The sequence below is a fragment of the Taudactylus pleione genome, unplaced genomic scaffold (genome assembly GCF_031769625.1).
Source record: "Taudactylus pleione unplaced genomic scaffold, aTauple2 ptg000041l, whole genome shotgun sequence".
In the NCBI taxonomy this organism is placed as follows: Eukaryota; Metazoa; Chordata; class Amphibia; order Anura; family Myobatrachidae; genus Taudactylus; species Taudactylus pleione.
Window position 1 is genome coordinate 48,913,203 of NW_028284443.1, and position 19,096 is coordinate 48,932,298.

Sequence of the window (19,096 nt, forward strand, 5' to 3'; positions counted from 1 at the left end):
TAAAATGTTACTTTTCGGCCACCAAGGAAAATGCTATGTCTGGCGCAAACCCAACACATCCCATCACCCCAAGAACACCATCCCCACAGTGAAACATGGTGGTGGCAGCATCATGTTGTGGGGATGTTTTTCAGCAGCAGGGGCTGGGAAACTGATTCATGCCGAGGAAAAGATGGATGGTGCTAAATACAGGGATATTCTTGAGCAAAACCTGTTTCAGTCTGCCTGTGATTTGAGACTGGGACGGAGATTCACCTTCCAGCAGGACAATGACCCTAAGCATACTGCTAAAGCAACACTCGAGTGATTAAGGGGAAACATTTAAATGTGTTGGAATGGCCTAGTCAACGCCCAGATCTCAATCCAATTGAGAATCTGTGGTCAGACTTGAAAGCAAGATGTGGCAAGCTCATAGAGACTTATTCAAAGCGACTTTCAGCTGTAATTGCCGCAATAGGTGGCTCGACAAAGTACTGACTTTAGGGGGGTGAATAGTTCTGCACGCTGAAGTTTTCTTGTTACATTGTCCTAAATGTTTGTTTTTGTTTTGTTATATTGTGAATCAATACAGTTGTAGGTATGTTGTGTGAATGAAATGCTGCACACCTTCAAGCAATTGCAGGTTGTGAGGCAACAAAATATGAAAAATGCAAAGGGGGTGAATACTTTTGCAAGGAGAGTAATTATATATACATACATACTTATTTTTTTAGACAAAATAGTTTTGTATTATTGTTTTGTTTTTAAACTTACACATTCTAATTTTTTGTCTTCTATGGACTACCAAAAAAAAATGAAATACAGCAATATTGAAAAACACATGAGTGCGCAGACAGGCATTTTATCTAACCTCAAATATGCATGTTAAGAAGCTTTAATGCTACATCTACCCAGTTAATGCTATTAACAAAGCAAAAAGCTAATAGTTCAATGTTTTGTATTCATAAAAGGAGGGCTATGGTAAAACTTATCTTGGTTAATTCGCTTTCTTCAAAATCCATAGGGTCCACAGGGAGACATTGGGGTGTAGGTGGGACATTGAGGACTGGACACCAACAGCAAAGCTATTCAATCCCAGGATGCTCCGGTTATTCCCCCCTATACCCCGCCCACAGCTCGCAGGCACTTCAGTTTTGTTAAAGTGGGAGCAGGATAGGAGAAAAGGAAGACTGGTACACTAAAGAATCACACGCTCACACAGAGAAGGAAACAAGTGACCAGGAGAAAAAAAAAAAAACATAGAAAACTAGGAGCGTCAGGGCGGGTGCCCTATGGACTATAGGGACTTCAAAGAGTTAACCAAGTTGAGAGTTATGGTAAAACTTCTTTTCTTCTTCAGGGTCCATAGGGCTCCACAGAGAGACATTGGGGATGTCCCAAAGCAATTGTTCAAGGGCGGGAGTGCTTCTGAGTGGGTAGGAGAACCGTACGCCCAAAGGAAGCTACCTTGGATGGAAATGTATCAAGGGCATAAAAGCTAAGAAAGGTGTGGACAGAAGACCAGGTGGCCACCTTGCATAGCTGTTCAGCTGAGACGCCATGCCGTGCTGCCCACGAGGGACCCACAGAGTGAGTCGAATTAGTAGAGTGTAGTCGGCACAGGAAGGCCAGTCTGTGTGTAAGTCTGTGAGATAGTCATGCGAATCCATCTGGCCAGAGTCGGTTTGTTAGCTGCCCATCCCTTCTTGTGAAATCCATGTAGAGGGAGTCCGATTTCCGGATGGAAGCAGTACGGTCCACATCTAAAGAGGTCTCATCTGCCAAGAGGTCTGAAGAATTAAAGGCCAGAACCACAATTTCCACATTCAGGTGGAAGCGAGAAACCACCTTGGGAAAGAAGCCTGGGCGTGTTTGAAGAACAGCCCTGCCCCGATGAAGTATCAAAAGGGGGAGCGACATGAAAGCTCCCCTAAATCTGATACCCTAAGGGCAGATGCTGTAGCCAGAAGAAGCAGAGTCTTTGCAGTGAGCCATTTGACAGCCACTGATTCCAGAGGTTCAAATGAAGGTTCCTGAAGTGCTTGGAGCACCACTGATGAAATCTCATGGAGCCACAGGAGGGACAAAGGGAGGTTGTATTCATAGAACACCCTGCATGAAGGTGTGAACATGCAATAAAGGAGCAATTCTGCGCTGAAACCACATAGACAAAGCAGAGACCTGCACATTCAGATATGCAAGGCTGGAGACCTAAACTCAATCCAGCTTGAAGAAAGGCAAGAATTCTAGAACCCGTAAAGATCTGAGGGTCATAGTTTCTTGCAGCACACCATTGGAAATATGAATGCCATATTCTGTGGTAAATCCTGGCTGAAGCTGGTTTACATGCTTTTAGCATGGTCTGGACCACAGAGCTGGAAAAACCTTTAGCCACTAGGGATGTCTCAAAAGCCAAGCCGTTAAAGACAGCTGGACTAGGTCCGTATGTAGACATAGACCCTGAGACAACAGGTCTACTAATAGAGGACGCTGAAGAGGAATGTCTATGGAGAGCCTTTGAAGATCGGAGTACCAGTGACGTCTGGGCCAGGCCAGAGGTATTAACAGGACTGTGCCTCCCTCCTGTCTTAACTTTCAAAGTACTTGTGGAAGCAGGGATATTGGAGGGGAAGAGATATGCTAAATGGAAGTTCCATCTCACAGACAATGTATCTATGAAGGCCGCGTTGGGGTCCTTTGTTCTGGCTCCATAAACTGGAAGTTTGTTGTTGTGTCTGGAGGCCATAACATCCACCTCCGGAAGACTCCATTTTTCCACTAGAAGCTGAAAGACTGCTGGATGTACAGACCATTCTCCAGCATGCACCTCGTGGCAGCTGAGGAAATCCACCTCCCAATTGAGAAGCCCCGGGATGAACACTGCAGAGATGGCTGGGAGATTGCGTTCTGCCCAGGTGAGAATGCGGGACACTTCTGTCATTACTGACTGACTTAAGAGTGCCTTGGGTGATTGATGTAGGCCACAGCCGTGGCGTTGTCGAACTGTACTTGTACTGGCGTGTTTTTCAAAATATTCTGAGCCAGAGTAAGAGCTCTGTAGAGGGCTCGAAGTTCCAAGATGTTGATTGGCGACACTGCCTCGACTGGGGACCATCGGCCCTGGAAGGAGTGCTGGCCGGATACTGCTCCCCACTCTCTGAGGTTTGAGTCTGGTGAAGAGAGCCCAGTCCAGGATCCAAAAGGTACGACACTGGTTCAAATGGGAAGTCTATAGCCACCATGCTAGGGACAGGCTCTGGGGGGAGGCTCATCATCTGAGATTTGAGCAGATTGGGTAGCCCGATGTACCATGCTTTGAGAGGGTGTCAGGGAAGACTTTTTCCAGTTGAGTAGACAACCGTGCATTTGTAGAAAGGCAATGGTTACCTGAAAATGGCTGTGAAGATCCCTTGACAATGAAGAGAGGAGGCCAAAACTGCCATGATCTTGGTAAAGAGAGGCCAAACGGCAAAGCCTGGAATTGGTAATGTTGTTGCAGTGTAGCAAATCACAGATAATGTTGATGAGAAGGCGCTATAGGTACATGTAGGTAAGCGTCCTCATTGTCTAGGGATACCATAAAATCTCCAGGCACCATAGCTAGGATAAAAGAACGGAGTGTTTCCATACAAAACTTGGGCACCCTGATAAACTTATTCAGAGACTTGAGGTTGAGGATAGGCCGATAAGACCCATTGGGCTTCTGAACTAAGAAAAGGGTAGAATAACAGACCTTGCTCCATTGTGAGGTGGGGACCCAAATTATTACTCCTGATTTCAGTAAGGACTGAATTACTTTTTAGAGTAGCAGAGCTTTGGTTGAGTCCGATGGAGGTCCTGTGCAAAATAACTTTTGGGGAGGTCACCTCAGGAAGGAGAGGGTATATCCATGGGAGACCTCTTCTCTTACCCAGGCATAGGACGTGGTTTGATACCAAACTTGGGCAAATGGAAGAAGTCGGCCTCCCACCCTGGGAGCCCCCCAGGGAGAGGACCGCCCCATCAGGCTGCAGGCCTGTCCTCAGACTTGGCAGGTGGACGTCTAGTAGCCCAGGCTTGTTTGGCCCTGGGCATGGAGGCCTTGGCTGATGTCTATTGTGGTGGAAAGGACTGACCCTTGGCTTTGCCTTGAAGGTGAAAGGACTGAAAGGATGACGTCCACAGCTTTGTATCATATGCAGAGAGCAGAAACGCAGTCTTGTTAGTTGCCAAAGTAGTCACAAATTTATCCAATTCTGGACCAAACAGGATGTCTCTGGGTTGCAAAAAAAACTGGAATATATATATATATATATATATATATATATATATATATGTGATGAATCAACTTCCTGAGGTGCACACCATGAGGTCAAACACCCCTCCACATAAAACCACAAAGAAAGCGGCACTCTCAGGCTGTAATGTGTACAAAAAATGCTTTAGCGACATTTCAGGGTCCAACCCCGGTCTTCAGGGGTTGGACCCTGCACATTACAGCCTGAGAGTGCCGCTTTCTTTGTTATTTATATATATATATATATATATATATATATATTCGGGTTTTAAATCAGATTTTTTTATTTAAATAGGATTTTATTTTTATAAAAAACAATTTCAACTAAACTGTTTAATTTTAGATGTTGTTGACCTTGTTTTAGTAGTGAGAACAGTAACAAAATGAACACAGTAATAGAATAAATACACACTAAACAGTTGCATCAAGAAGTACAATTAGACTCTGAATTTCACTCAGTTGTCAAACATGTACATGTCTTATCCACATCCTCACGTTTGTCCACAACAGAAAAGGCTCTGTAGCATGCAACCAGCTTAGCTGCTTTTTCATTTCCCAATCTGTTGTGTGTTTTGGATTGTACAAAACAGTACGTTAAAAATATCCTTTCAATTCCTGCACTTCATGAAACTGTGGTGAACATCTGGTTTAGAAGATTTACTACAGAAGTGTCTAACTGAAGTTGAGCTGCGTAGGACATCCACCAGGCTAGTGGAGATACTTTGCGTAAAGTGTCCACTTCAAACATGTATGGTGCAAATGTTTCATGAATGTACGAAAGTTGATGATGACCGGCATCATTTTTCGATTATTGGCATGAGCAAACTCTATAGCAGTCTCAATTTCAGCAGGACTAAGCTTCTTCCCCTGTACCTAGGATCAAGTAGATTAGCCAGCAAGTGGGCATCTGAGTGCAATTTTAGCTCTTGCCTTTAACATCTTTACTACATTGCTGTGGTGTCCAATCTCTTCAAGATCATCTAACAGCTTCTTCCACACTTGTAAGAGCTCACTGATTGTGCAGTTGAGTCTTTGTGCACGATCCAGGGCTACAGCTACATCATTTGATTTAAATCGTGCAACCCTGATTATTTAAATCATGATTTAATCATTTGATTTAAATTGTGCAACCCTGCTCCTGCATAAGGCAGAGACTCTAGAGTCCATTTTGATTCTGAATCTGCTTTCCAGGAACATAGCCAAAGAATACAGTGGGCCACTACCAAAGTGGTAGATATCTTGGAGGCCAGGAGAGCTGTATCCATAGCTGCTTCACCCAAGTAGGAGGCTGCATCTCTAATGTGAGATATGTAGGACAGCTGTTCCCTTGAAACATCAGGGGGAAAGTCTCTTCAAGGGCCTCTTCCCAACTTTCAATGGCTTTTGCCAAGAAAGGCCGTAGCCCTAGCAGGACGAGTAATAGCTCTTGTAAGAGTATATAGATTTATGACTAGCTTCTATACGTCTATCGGTTGTCTCCTCCAAGGAGGTTGCAGTATGAATGGGCAAGGTGGCATTTTTAACCAGACGTGTTACATGAGAATCCATTGTTGGGAGAACTTCCCATTTAGTACAATCAGTAGCTGTAAGCGGGTAAAAGGAAGCAAACAGTTTTGGAATTTGAAACCTTTTATCGGGCATTTTCCAAGCTTCACTAATGTGATCAGATAGCTGGTCAGAGTGAGGAAACTCTGGTAAAAACAACCTTTTGTCGCTTAAAAGGTGCATGTTTTTTCTTAGGGGAGGGTTCATCCTCTATTTGTAGAATAGTTTTAACAGCTCTCACAAGAGAAGATATATTTAGATTAGAGGGTGGCTCCTCTTCTCCTGAGACGGAGTCAGAGTGATAGAGATCTGCGTCCTCTGCCTCCCCAGATGATATCTCAGAATCAGATAACTGTGTGGATTGGGAAGATGATATAGTACGTTTACTAGCTAAAGGTTTAACCTTTTGCAGCATTTGCTGAAAAACCGTAGCGGTATTAGCCAAAGTCTGTACTGAGGTAGTACATCTATCCATGGGGGAGGCAAAGGATTTGCAGGGGGTACCTGCTGTGGCCATCCCATAGGGGGAGCTACCACGGGGAATGCTACTTGGTCCACAAGTTTCGCCAGCATTTGTGAAAAGGCAGCCCAGGCTGATGGACCTGGGGCTGAGTAACAATTAATACAAAGACCATAATGAATGGAGGTCCTCTGTGGCTAAGCCCATAGAGCAGGATTAAAGGTGCATACACACTAGACAATATATTGAATTACTGAACGATAACATTATCGTTCACTATATCGTCCAGTTTTTACGCAGAAACGACCAACGATGCGCACTCCCACAGGTCATTGGTCTTTGTCGTTTATCACCCGAACATGCAGGCCAACCTGACGATATTGTCAGGTTGTTGCATGTTCGGGGATGAGGGAGAGTGCCCGGCACTGAACGATACACACCTGCCAGGGAAACACTAGACCATATCGCTCATGCAGCAAATCATCTAGTGTGTATGCACCTTTACAAGCTATCAGAGTAGGAAGAGCAACATCAGGTTGCTTGTTATTCTTTACTCTACCAGACATAGTCACAAGATTAATAGAATACACAGTATGATACAATGTTATGAACACCTTGCAGTATGTGTAATATGGCACAATGGAGTGTGCAACCGCGCTATATAGTATGTGGTAGTCCGCTATATAGTATGTGGTAGTCCTCACACCTAAATAGCAGATGTGAGGTACAATGAAACCCCAATACCTTAGTATGTCAGGATATAGTAGAAAACAGGGACAGGTATAAACTGACAGTATAGAAAATAGAGATTAGCACTAGCACAAGTCGCATAAAATAACATTACATGTCTGCAATGGGAACTAAAATGAACTACACAGACCACAGTGGCTGGTAGGATATAGCGCTGTATAACCTGGCCCTTGGGAGAGGTACAGAGGGAAACTGGAAACAGCGTTTCCCGGAGAACTGCTTGCCTAAAATGGCTGCCGGGCATCTCTGAGGGGGCGAAGGGTGAGGGAGGGGCAGCACAGGGAACACCAAGAACGCAGTGGAATGGCACCCTGAGCTGGGGGAGGGGCTACAGGGAGAACGCCTTATCCTCTGGCTGACACTAACCACCGGGTCCCCTGGCCTTTACAATATGCCGCTGCGCCAGTATCGCTATGCCCCATGTGGTCTAGTGGAGTAGTGGGCGAGCGAATGTCCACATCAGCGCCTCCGGTCTATCTCTTGAGGGGTGATGGGGCGTCAACAAAGACGTCCGGAGGACAGTCTGGTACTGCTCGCCCATTTGATAAAACATAAAAAGTAAATTAAATCATAAAATTAAAGCTTGGGCTACTTAATGCAGCCCTCTGTTATAATGGTGATCCAGTTCCTGCCGGACACCAGCGACATTGAAGTGCCCTCAGGCTTTGGGCGGGGTATAGGGGAAAGGACCAGAGCATCCTGGGATTGAAAAGCTTTGCTGTTAGTGTTTGGTCCTCCAGGTCCCACCTACACCCCAATGTCTCCCTGTGGAGTCCTATGGACCCTGAAGTAGAAAAATAAATATTCTGACATTCATGAAGTATGCAAAATCCTAATTTCATAAATTCTAAATATGTAATTTAGGTAGTTTAAAAATATTTGCCTAAAACAATACAAATCAATTTGCATGTTAATTTAGTTAGCATCTTACTTTAAAGCAGCATTTCCATACATCACTGTTGGAGGCTAATCGTAGATTTGTTTTGGTTTCCCTTGTTTGTCTCGATTGATCATTCTGCATTTTCTGGTGTTATGGCAACCACAGTCACAGGACACAAGATGTAGTGAGCACACAAGCATTGTCTGAACTCTGCATTTACTGTAACATTCTTCCCCTTCTATTCCTAGCTCCTTGAGTCTATGTAGCAGATAGACTGTGTAAGTCAGAGAGACCAATGTGTTTTGTGTATGCTTTGCTCACTGTGACATTCTTACCCTCCTTCTCACCCTTCTCTCATCATAGAACATGCCAAGAACGAAAACACTGTGGCAGCCACACTAGTTTGCCCAGCAAATAGGTATTTAAAGGAGATAATGAATTGATAAAGATATAGATTAGATAAATGCTTAAACGATATGCAATTGAAATAAAATATATATATATATATTTATTTAGATTTTTGCTGCTTTAAATTATTGTTTTCAACAAAACATCCCAAACATGGACCGGAATCAAGTTTTCAAATGCTCCAAAAAACATCTTTAAAGTAAAAGAGTACTTACATTCTTTTTTAATTTTTTCAGCGACAAGAAATTCATCTCGTTCAACAGTTGGAGCAAAATTGCTACCTATTACACGAACTGCATACTGAAACTGCTGGGCTACATCCGCTAAGACAAAAAAAAAAAAAAGTTTATTCATACATGCTTAGAAGGATCATTTAAACAAAATGACGATTCTGCACAGGACTGTCAAATATAGGCACAACATTTAGTGAAAAAAAAAAAAAAACCATAGACAAAATAAACAGTGTAAGAAATACTGCAGAAAACTTTTTGTTGGTGGTGCTCCCAGGAAGTTAATCTTCTAAAAGGGAACATTTGGGAACAGCCAAAAGGGTGAAACACAGAACTTCCAGGTTTCATCAGCAGTGATGGAAATCTTTAGTAAGCACAGGATTCACTGCACATGCCACAACCAACACCTACAAGGTATACTTCTTATTGGAGTGCTCGCACTCGTCCTTGGTGCTTTAAACTCCTACAATACCTATTGCAATGAAAACATTGTACAACAGTTGACAGCAGATGCATGAAAAGACCTACTGTGCTTTATTAGACTATCCTCAAACAGTATTAAACACATGACGTCAGCATTCATTTTATCATCAAAACACTTTTTTTGTTTGCTAGTAAGAGCAGAACTAGAATTAAAAATGTGCTAGACAGTAGTGTACACTTCCTATACCCCTTCATTCCTTCAGCTTGGTCAATACTGATACCTGCTATTGGAATAATGATTGTATCATACTTGTATAACTGTAAAATAACACATTTGTTTATTTAAATTGCTGCAATTTTTACATAAGTTGCTACAGGATACATCTGACGTTGCACTGTGTATCAGCTTTTAAAAAAACATGGCTTTGATAAATCACATTACCTTATCTTCAATATTCTAAAGTTCATTGCTTTTTTGTTGCATTGTATCAGAGTAACCATATATTTATACACTGATGCTTGATTAAGATCACGGTCTACTTTATCATCATTTTAGCACACAATTTAGTGAACCGTATGTGCCGATAGAAACATTATTACAATTTTGCTATATTGGTCTTAAAATCGAACATACTTCTAAACACTGAATTATCCTAACATAGGGGCCAAATCATCATTACATAATTATCACTAGTGATAATTAGGTTTTAAACTCGCTACGAGTTTAAAAAAAAAAAAAAAAAAAATTTTGTAGGCATTCATCATGCCTCCCTAACAAAAGTATCACATCTGAAAAGCTGGTCTTTTCGAGGAGTCAGCTTTTTCGGAAAAGTTACTGTTCCCCATGCAGCTGAGGTATCCATAAGGATTTCCTCACTGCTACATGTCTGTCTCTTTCCCCCCCACCCGCCAGTTTACCCCCCCCAGGCCACCCTTCCCCTTCGCGGGTACTGGTGTCACACCTGCCAATGTCTGTCCCGACGCCCCCCCCACCACTGCTTTTGGTCTGTTTAACTCCACCGCCCCCTCACCCACTGCCATTATCCATCCCAGCCACCCTACTACACCCCCCCCTTACCCCCGTGAACACTGGTGTCTGTCCCAGCCAACCTTCACTCCCGCGGCCACTGGTGTACTCCCACCCTTCCGTTTGCGGTGTCTGTCCTGCCACCCCACCACTAGTCTGCTTAACTTCCCCCCCGCTGTCGTCTGTGTCCGTCTGTCCTTCCCTCCCCCATTCCTCCAGCAGCCTTCGCAGGTGGTGCCTCACTCCTCCCCCACCCCCCTCTCCGCGGCGTGTGCAAGCTACCCCGGCGTCCCTGCAGTACAAGCTCTCCCGGGACCCGTGGAAAAGTGCACAGGAGGGAGCAAGTGACAGCCAGACATGCCGGAAGTAAACAGAGCAGGTAGAGATCTGAAAAGATCCCTCTACTGCACAAGCTGCTGTGTAGCTTGTGCATGGTATCTGATACTGTACACCTTCTCAGGGTGGCGTACAGTATCACTCGCAAGTTCCGAAAAAATGGCTTTCAGAACTTGATGAATTACCTAATTTCTACATCCCCACACTAAAAGTATGGGGACTGTGGAAATTATCGGAACAGAATTGTAACTAGGAGATATCTGTGATATCTCCTGTGTTACATGCTTAATGAGTAGCCCTGATCTTTTAACATTTTCCCCTACTTTCGTAAAAATTAATTTTCACACGCTTTTGTAGAAATTAAGGGACGATGAATAGACCCCCAAAAGGTGTTATTAGCAGTCTTTCTGGAAGATGTTTTGAACTGTTCAGATGTGTTCAAATACAGTACTTTGCAGCATCTTTTCCACACCTACCTAAAACCTTTGCAAAGTAAGAATGCTTTAAAAAAATAGAAGTGTTAATAGATTTTATCAATTAAAATGCAAAGTGAATGAACAGAAGAGATATCAATATTTGGTGTGACCACTCTGCCTTCAAAACAGCATCAATTCTTCTAGGTACACTTGCACACAGATTTTGAAGGAACTCGGCAGGGAGGTTGTTCGAAACATCTTGGAGAACTAACTGCAGATCTTCTGTGGATGTAGGCTTGCTCATATCCTTCTGTCTCTTCATGTAATCCCAGACAGACTCAATGGTTTTGAGATCAGGGCTCTTGTAGGAGCCATATCATCACTTACTGGACTCCTTGTTCTTCTAACAATAAGTAGTCATTTAAGGTATTTACTAACAAAATAATTAAAAAAAAAAAAAGTTAAACCGTGATATGGAATACCCCTTTGACAGAATAGTAAAAAACATCACAGACCCAGTTCTATGCACTATTTTAAGGCTATTCAGTAAGAGTGAAGCTTTCATTTCTAGAATAATTTAACATTTTAAATTACAGTAGTGTGCCCCAATCAAGTCATTCCTTCTGCATCTTAACACGCCTTTTGGAGAAAGAACAATTTAAACTTATGTAGGGGAAAATAGTATTTAATTTTCTAGACCAGAGGTAGCGAATATGCGGCACTCCAGCTGCTGTGGAACTATTTATACACCAACATGCCCTGACATAGTTCTGTTCTTAATAAGGCAAGCTTAGGGCTGAGCCTCCCCCACCCGCGAGTGGGAAAAGTTGCGGTAACCGATCACTGTCAGGTAAATAGACATTGTGCGCAAGCGTACGGTATCTATTCACTATAGGTGGAGAGCTTGGGGAAATCCAAGCACCTTCGTAAGTGCTGGGCATGCCCCCAAGTGTGACAAATTGGAGGTGTGTCACAAAGACACGGCCCTACATGGCCAGCCATGCCTTTTGAGGAACGCGCGCAGAGACTACCTGTAGTTACCCCTAGCGCCCTGCCCGCAGTCTAGCGGGAACATTGCTTATGTTCCCGAAACTTCCATATATTAACATTTTCCATTAAGGACTAATTATGCAAGATTTCATTTAGTCAAAAAAGGGATTTTACTTTACAGCATGGTCAGTAAGGTACACCCTGACCCATTTGAATTGTTTGTAGAATTAAACAAATATACTAGGGATCTTTGTCACAAAAGATACTTTGCCAAAACATCCCTAAATAAGAGAGGAATTGAAGGTATTCCCTTGATACATGATAAAGAAGATGAGGCAGCTCTGGAAATTCTGAATGAATTATTATATATAGAAAATGGAGCTATGGATTCCAAAATCGAACCGGTTAGGATTTAGGATACTGAAAGTAAAAAATATGAACAAAGATCTTTAAGAAAAAGTCTGAATTCTGCCCTACCCAATATGAAAGAGTTCCTATATAGAATCTTTTTATGCGTCAACACTTAAGAGATTTCAAGCATTATGCATAAGAAACAATGAGTATAAAAAAAGAATTAAATTAAAAATTATCTGATTGTTATTCTGAGAGAAGAGCTCTCAATTAAAAAAGATAAAACCGATTGTTAGAAAAGCAGCCGATAAGGGGGGAGGAATGATGATACAGGATGCCGCAGACTATGGTCTAGAGCAGGGGTCTTCAACCTTTTTCCCTCTAGCTGGGACTACACATCCCAGCATGCCCTGCCACCATTTTGATATAACAGCATGCTAAAAAACTGTGGCCAGGCATCCTGGGATCTGTAGTTCCACAGCAGCTGGAGGGACAAAGGTTGAAGACATGGTCTAGAGGCACACAGACAGCTTGATGACAAGAGAATTTTATCAAAAACTTTCGGGAAGTCAGACAGTTAAATTCCAATTGGAGTTAAAAGAATTATTGAACAAGGCATAAATCGAGGGGGCGATCTCTAAGGAAGAATTAGTTTTTTTTGTTTAACTTACACACAGTCACTCCTGTTTATTATCACCTTCCTAAAATTCAGAAATCACTTTTTTCTCGTCCAGGTCGCCCTATCATTTCGGGGGTTGGGTCCCTCAATTCTAATCTTTCGGCTTTTGTTGATTCTTTTTTAGACACATGTGGTCTCTCTAAAGGTCACACATCAGAGACACCACCCAGTTTCTCCAACTAGTGGGTGGCGTGAAATGGCTGGATGACTATGTGTTGGTGACTTGCGATGTTGAGCCGCTATACACAAACATCCCCCATTAGGGGGGTGCTGAAGATAGCCACCACTTCCTTAGCTCTGATGTGGACCTTGGAGAGAGAAGGTGTAAGTTTTTGTTGGATTCTATTTTGTTTATATTGACTCACTTTTTTATTTGATGCAGTTTTATTTACAGCTGCACGGGACTGGAATGGGCACCAAGTTTGCCCCTAGCTTTGCCAATCTGTATATGGGCCTCTTCGAAGATCAATATAGCTAGGGAAGTCTGCTTTATGGCAGATTAATGATAATTTGTTTATAATTTCGAATGGGGGTCTAGATTTGGTATCAATTATTTCTCATCTTAATTCTATCACTTTTGGTTTGACATTCACCCATACTGTTCACCCTAAACACATTAATTTTCTGGATATCGCCCTCTCGATTAATAAAGGGTGCATACAGACAAAAAGAAAAAAAAAAAAAAAAGGAGGTGGGTTGCAATAATTATTTATGCTCCACGAGTTGTCATTTCCATAAATGGAAGAATAATATTCCAAAAGGACAGCATTTACGCCTTAAATGCAATTGTTCCTTTATAGGGGTTATTATGAACAGGCAAATTAATTAACAGCCTTTCGTGAGCAGGGTTATTCGGAAGATGTTCTCCATGAGAGATATAATGAAATTTAGTGCATAAATAGGTAAATATGTGCTGGGAATCTCAGAAAGGATATCAACATTATTTAAAAATACAAATAAAAGTAAAGCTGGAAGGACAAAAATAAAATGTATTTTGATATTGAAATCTACCAATTCCACTGTATTACAGATATCCACACATACAAAAAAAAAAAAATCAGTTGTGGTATATTATGTCCATATTTAGGGGTAAATTTACTAAGGTGAGTTTTTAGAAGTGGAAATGTTGCCCATAGCAACCAGATTCTACATAACATTTAACTAGCACCTTCTAGAAAATAGCTAGAATCTGATTGGTTGCTATGGGCAACATCCCTACTTCTAAAAACGCTTGCTTCAGTAAATTTACCCCTTAGAGTGTTGACAATGGGATTTCCCATTTTGTTGTACTCTAAAGGTGGGTACACACTATAGCGAATATCTGCAGATGATGGTCGTTCTTACACACTGAGCCTAATTGCAGCACTTGTGACCATACCCTTCAAAAACCCAATTGCGGCACTGCGTGCTTGGGAGGGGGGCTCTGTGTGCCCCTCAGCCCGGCGCACAGCCAATGGGGGGAGCTTTAGCAGCCTCGGACAGTCTTCCAGTGCAGCCCAGCACACAGCAGCGTGTGCTGGGCTGCTGTGAACCTAAGAGGGATGGGGAGCAGTGCCATACCCAGGTATTAAGTACCCGCTTGCGGCACTCCCCCACCCCCCCCTCTCGGCGCCCCTGTGTACGGGCGATCGGCTGATCGCCCGTACACACTTGTTGGACACATACAGTCAGGTGCATAAATATTGGGATATTGACAGAATTTTCATATTTTGGCATCTATTCACCACCACAATGGCTATGAAATGAAACAAACAAGATGTGCTTTAACTGCAGACTTTCAGATTTAATTTGAGGGTAATTACATCCAAATCAGGTGAACGGTGTAGGAATTACAACGGTTTCTATATGTGCCTCCCAATTTTTAAGGGGCCAAAAGTAATGGGACAAACTAAACAATCCTAAATCTAACTTTCACTTTTTAATACTTTGTTGCAAATCCTTTGCAGGCAATTACAGCCTCAAGTCTGGAAGGCATAGACATCACCAGACGCTGGGTTTCATCCCGGGTGATGCTCTGCCAGGCCTCTACTGCAAATGTCTTCAGTTCCTGCTTGTTCTTGGGGCATTTTCCCTTCAGTTTTGTCTTCATCAAGTGAAATGCATGCTCAATCGGATTCAGGTCAGGGGATTGACTTGGCCATTGCATAACATTCCACTTTTTAGCCTTAAAAAACTCTTTGGTTGCTTTCATAGTATGCTTCGGGTCATTGTCCATCTGCACTGTGAAGCGCCGTCCAATGAGTTCTGAAGCATTTGACTGAATATGAGCAAATAATATTGCCCAAAACACTTCTGAATTCATTCTGCTGCTTTTGTCAGCAGTCACATCATCAATAAATACAAGGGAACCAGTTCCATTGGCAGCCATACATGCCCACGCCATGACACTACCACCACCATGCTTCAATGATGAGGTGGTATGTTTTGGATCATGAGCAGTTCCTTTCCTTCTCCATACTCTTCTCTTCCCATTACTCTGGTACAAGTTGATTTTTGTCTCATCTGTCCATAGGATGTTGTTCCAGAACTGTAATGGCTTTTTTAGATTTTGTTTGTGCTAAAGAGTGTTTGTGTTCTTTAAAATGTCTCACAACAGGTTGCTCATTAGCTTTCCCTTCCAAGGCAAGTCTAATGGCACAAACACTCTTTAGCGACATTGAGATATTAAATGATTGAGCAGGTTGTATGCGACCGGAGGGGCGGTGATAGGGATAAACAGTTATTGAGAAGAGAAGCTTAGTGGATTGATTTTCGGAATACCTTGAAACCGCATGGTTTGAATGACTCTTTACAACTTAATTACTTTCTGTAATCAGTTTAGACTGACTTTTTTATTGTAAGTTTATTCAGCCATCTTTTTTATGTACTTTTTTATGTATTTTTGTATTGTTGATATGTTTCCATGGTGATGTCACTTTTGCCCTGACAGGAATGAGCTTCTTAGTACGGACGTCACTTCCGCACAGGTGTGCTGCAGTGAACACCGCAAATGAGGGCTCCGGGGTGTTTGTTTCACTTGCGGGTGTACCTATTTAAGGTAAGATGTCTTTTGTATCTTTCATGTTCCCGACGAAGGTTTAAGAATAAACCGAAACTGTTGAACGCGGTGAGGTCCGTGTGACCCCTCTTTATTTTCTCCGTGAGTGCCGCCAATTGTGGCTTATATTTCTCTGAGGAGTCGGAGGGCACCGGAACTTTGTGATTTTATTTACAGCCAGGCGGAGTGCCGAAAAAAAAAATATATATATATATATATAGCACTCCACATGAAGAACAAAACGCTCAGGTGCCATCAGGAGTATATGGATACTTAATGTATAGATAGTAATACTGCAGCACTCACGGGTCTTGTAAAGAAAGAATGACTCCAACTCAGGGAACTTTCGTTCAACGTGTCTTTTCGACTTCTATCAAGAACTTCAGTGAAAAAGTGACAAACACATACCTTTATACAAACATAGCGTTTGCTGCAGACCAGTCCTACTTCCGCCTCTCGGCTGGTGCCGCCCTGCAGATGACATCATCCGTGTGCAACTCAGGCATCCCGGTGCGCGCGATGACGTCACACGCTGCCGGAGCTTGGCGCTCCTGGTTGACATCACCTGACCGGGTGTCTGACACTCCCACCGGTGATCGTGTACTTCCCCCACCGGTGGGAGTGTCAGACACAACTTCTTCGAAGTTGTTGATAAAAGTCGAAAAGACAAACGGTGAACGAACGTTCCCTGAGTTGGAGTCATTCTTTCTTTAAAAGACCCGTGAGTGCCGCAGCATTGCTATCTAATAAATTATAAATAAATATTATATATATATATATATATATATATATATATATATATATATATATATATAAAATCACACACACACACACACATATACATACACGTAGGTAGAGACAGACCAACACTCCATCTTAATGCAAAAAATGGTAAAAAAATGTAATGTGCCTTTGAGAAGTCAGAACAAATATCACTGAACAGCTCAAATAGTGAATAAATCAAGAGATATGGTAAGAACTTACCTTTGTTATCTCGGTTTCTATGAAGTCCATAGGGTTGACCTTGGGGTATAGCTGGAGCTGGATAAACGGGCACAACGCAGTTAAAGCTGTCACTGCTCCCAGGATGCACTTGGGTCCATCCTCCTCTATACCCCGCCCCCGAGCCACAGGCACCTCAGTTGATAAGCAGCCAAGGCCGGAGGAGGAGACTAAACAGAGAGAAGGAAGACTGGAACACACAAGAAAACCATACTCACAGAAACGGGAGACGGAAAAACCGGTGACCAGTCACACAGCCCATATGAAGCCAGGTGCGTCAGAGCGGGCGCCCTGTGGACCCTATGGACTTTCTAGAAACAGAGATAACAAAGGTAAGTTCTTACCATCTCTCTTGTTTTCTACTTCAGGGTCCATAGGGGGTCCACTGGGTTGACCTTAGGGAGGTCCCAAAGCAGTTCAATTAAGGGCGGGGATGCTCCTGAGCAGAAAGGAGAATCCTGTGCCCGAAGGATGCATCCTGAGAGAGGCAAAGGTGTCAAACGCATAAAACCTCAAAAATGTCTGAATGGAAGACCAAGTGGCTACCTTACATAGCTGAACAGCAGAGGCACCACATCTAGCAGCCCAAGAAGGACCCACAGACCGAGTGGAATGAGCCTTAACAGAGGCTAATACAGGCAAACGTTCCCGTATATAAGCCTCATGAATAACAGAACAAAGCCAATGGGCTAAAGTTTGTTTGTTGGCAGGCCAACCCCTCCTGTGAAAATCAAAGAGGAAAAACAAAGAATCGGACTTCCGAACAGAAGCAGTCCGGTCCACATAATTTCTGAGAGCACGGACTACATCCAATGAAGCCTCACCAGCTGAAAGATCAGGAGACTGAAAAGCCGGCACCACAAGTTCCTGATTGATGTGGAATTTTAAAACCACTTTAGGCAAAAACTCAGGACGAGTGTGGTGAACCGCTCAGTCCTGGTGAAAAATTAAGACGGGGGGGGACTACAAGAAAGCGCCCCCAACTCTGACACCCTCCTGGCGGAAGCAATCGCCAGGAGAAAAACAGTCTTAAGTGTTAACCATTTGAGATCAACCGACTCAAGGGGTTCAAAAGGAGGACCCTGCAGGACCCGAAGAACCACCGCCAAATCCCACGGAGCCACCGAAGGCACAAAGGGAGGCTGGATTCTAAGAACCCTCTGGAAAAAGGTGTGTACGTCAGGCAGAGTTGCGATTCTACGTTGAAACCACACCGACAAGGCCGACACGTGAACCTTCAGGGACGCAAAACGTAAGCCCAGGTCCAGACCTGATTGAAGAAATGCCAGAACCCTAGAAACCCTGAACACATGAGGATCAAGGTTTCTGGACTCACACCACTGAAAGTAAGGGTGCCACACTCTGTGGTAAATCCATGCTGAAGATGGCTTACTCGCCCTCAGCATGGTACTAATGACAGAGCTTGAAAAACCCTGGGACCTTAAGACGGCTGTCTCAAAAGCCATGCCGTCAAAGACAGACGACCCAGATCCGGGTAAAGGCAGGGCCCCTGAGACAGCAGGTCCCGACGCTGAGGCAGAGGGTACGGAACGTCGATGGACAAGCTCCTGAGATTGGAGTACCAAGGACGTCTGGGCCACGCTGGAGCTACCAGCAGAAACATGCCTCCTTTCTGTTTGATTTTTCTTTGTACCCGAGGCAGTAGGGAGATCGGAGGAAACAGGTACGATGTCCATTTCACCGATAGTGCATCCACCAGACTTGCACCTGCGTCTCTTGTCCTTGAGCCGTACAAGGGCAACTTGTAGTTGTGACGGGAGGCCATCAGTCCAACTCTGGCAGTCCCCATTTGTCCACGAGAAGTTGAAACACCTCCGGGTGAAGCGACCATTCCCCGGGAAGCAAGTTGAGCCGGTTGGAGGAAGTACGCCTCCCAATTGAGGACTCGCGGGATGAAGAGTGCCAAGATTGCAGGAACGTAACACTCCGCCCAAAGCCAGGATGCGAGACACCTCCGACATCGCTGTTCGACTGAGAGTTCCTCCCTGGCGATTGATGTAAGCCACCGTGGTGGCGTTGTCGGATTGCACCTGAACCGCCCTTCCGTGAAGAGCGGTGCTTGACAACAGCAGAGCCCTATACACAGCCCGCAGCTCCAGAACGTTTATGGGAAGAACTGCTTCCTCCGCAGACCAACGGCCCTGAAGAGACAACGAGCCGGTCACTGCCCCCCAACCCCGGAGACTGGCATCTGTTGTGAGCAGAACCCAGTCCGGGATCCAAAAGGGGCGACCCTCGATGAGATGAGCTCTCTGAAGCCACCAAGATAGAGACAGGCGCACCTCC

General features: G+C 43.7%; 1 protein-coding gene across 1 annotated transcript in view; it reads right to left on the reverse strand.

The window, feature by feature from the left end:
- Positions 1-19,096, reverse strand: part of TUBGCP3 (tubulin gamma complex component 3) — a 277,741-nt gene that overhangs the window by 228,813 nt on the left and 29,832 nt on the right. The window contains exon 2 of the mRNA XM_088456791.1: positions 8,514-8,621. Within this exon, the coding sequence (XP_088312917.1) occupies positions 8,514-8,621 (108 nt within the window). The remainder of the gene's footprint in view (positions 1-8,513; positions 8,622-19,096) is intronic.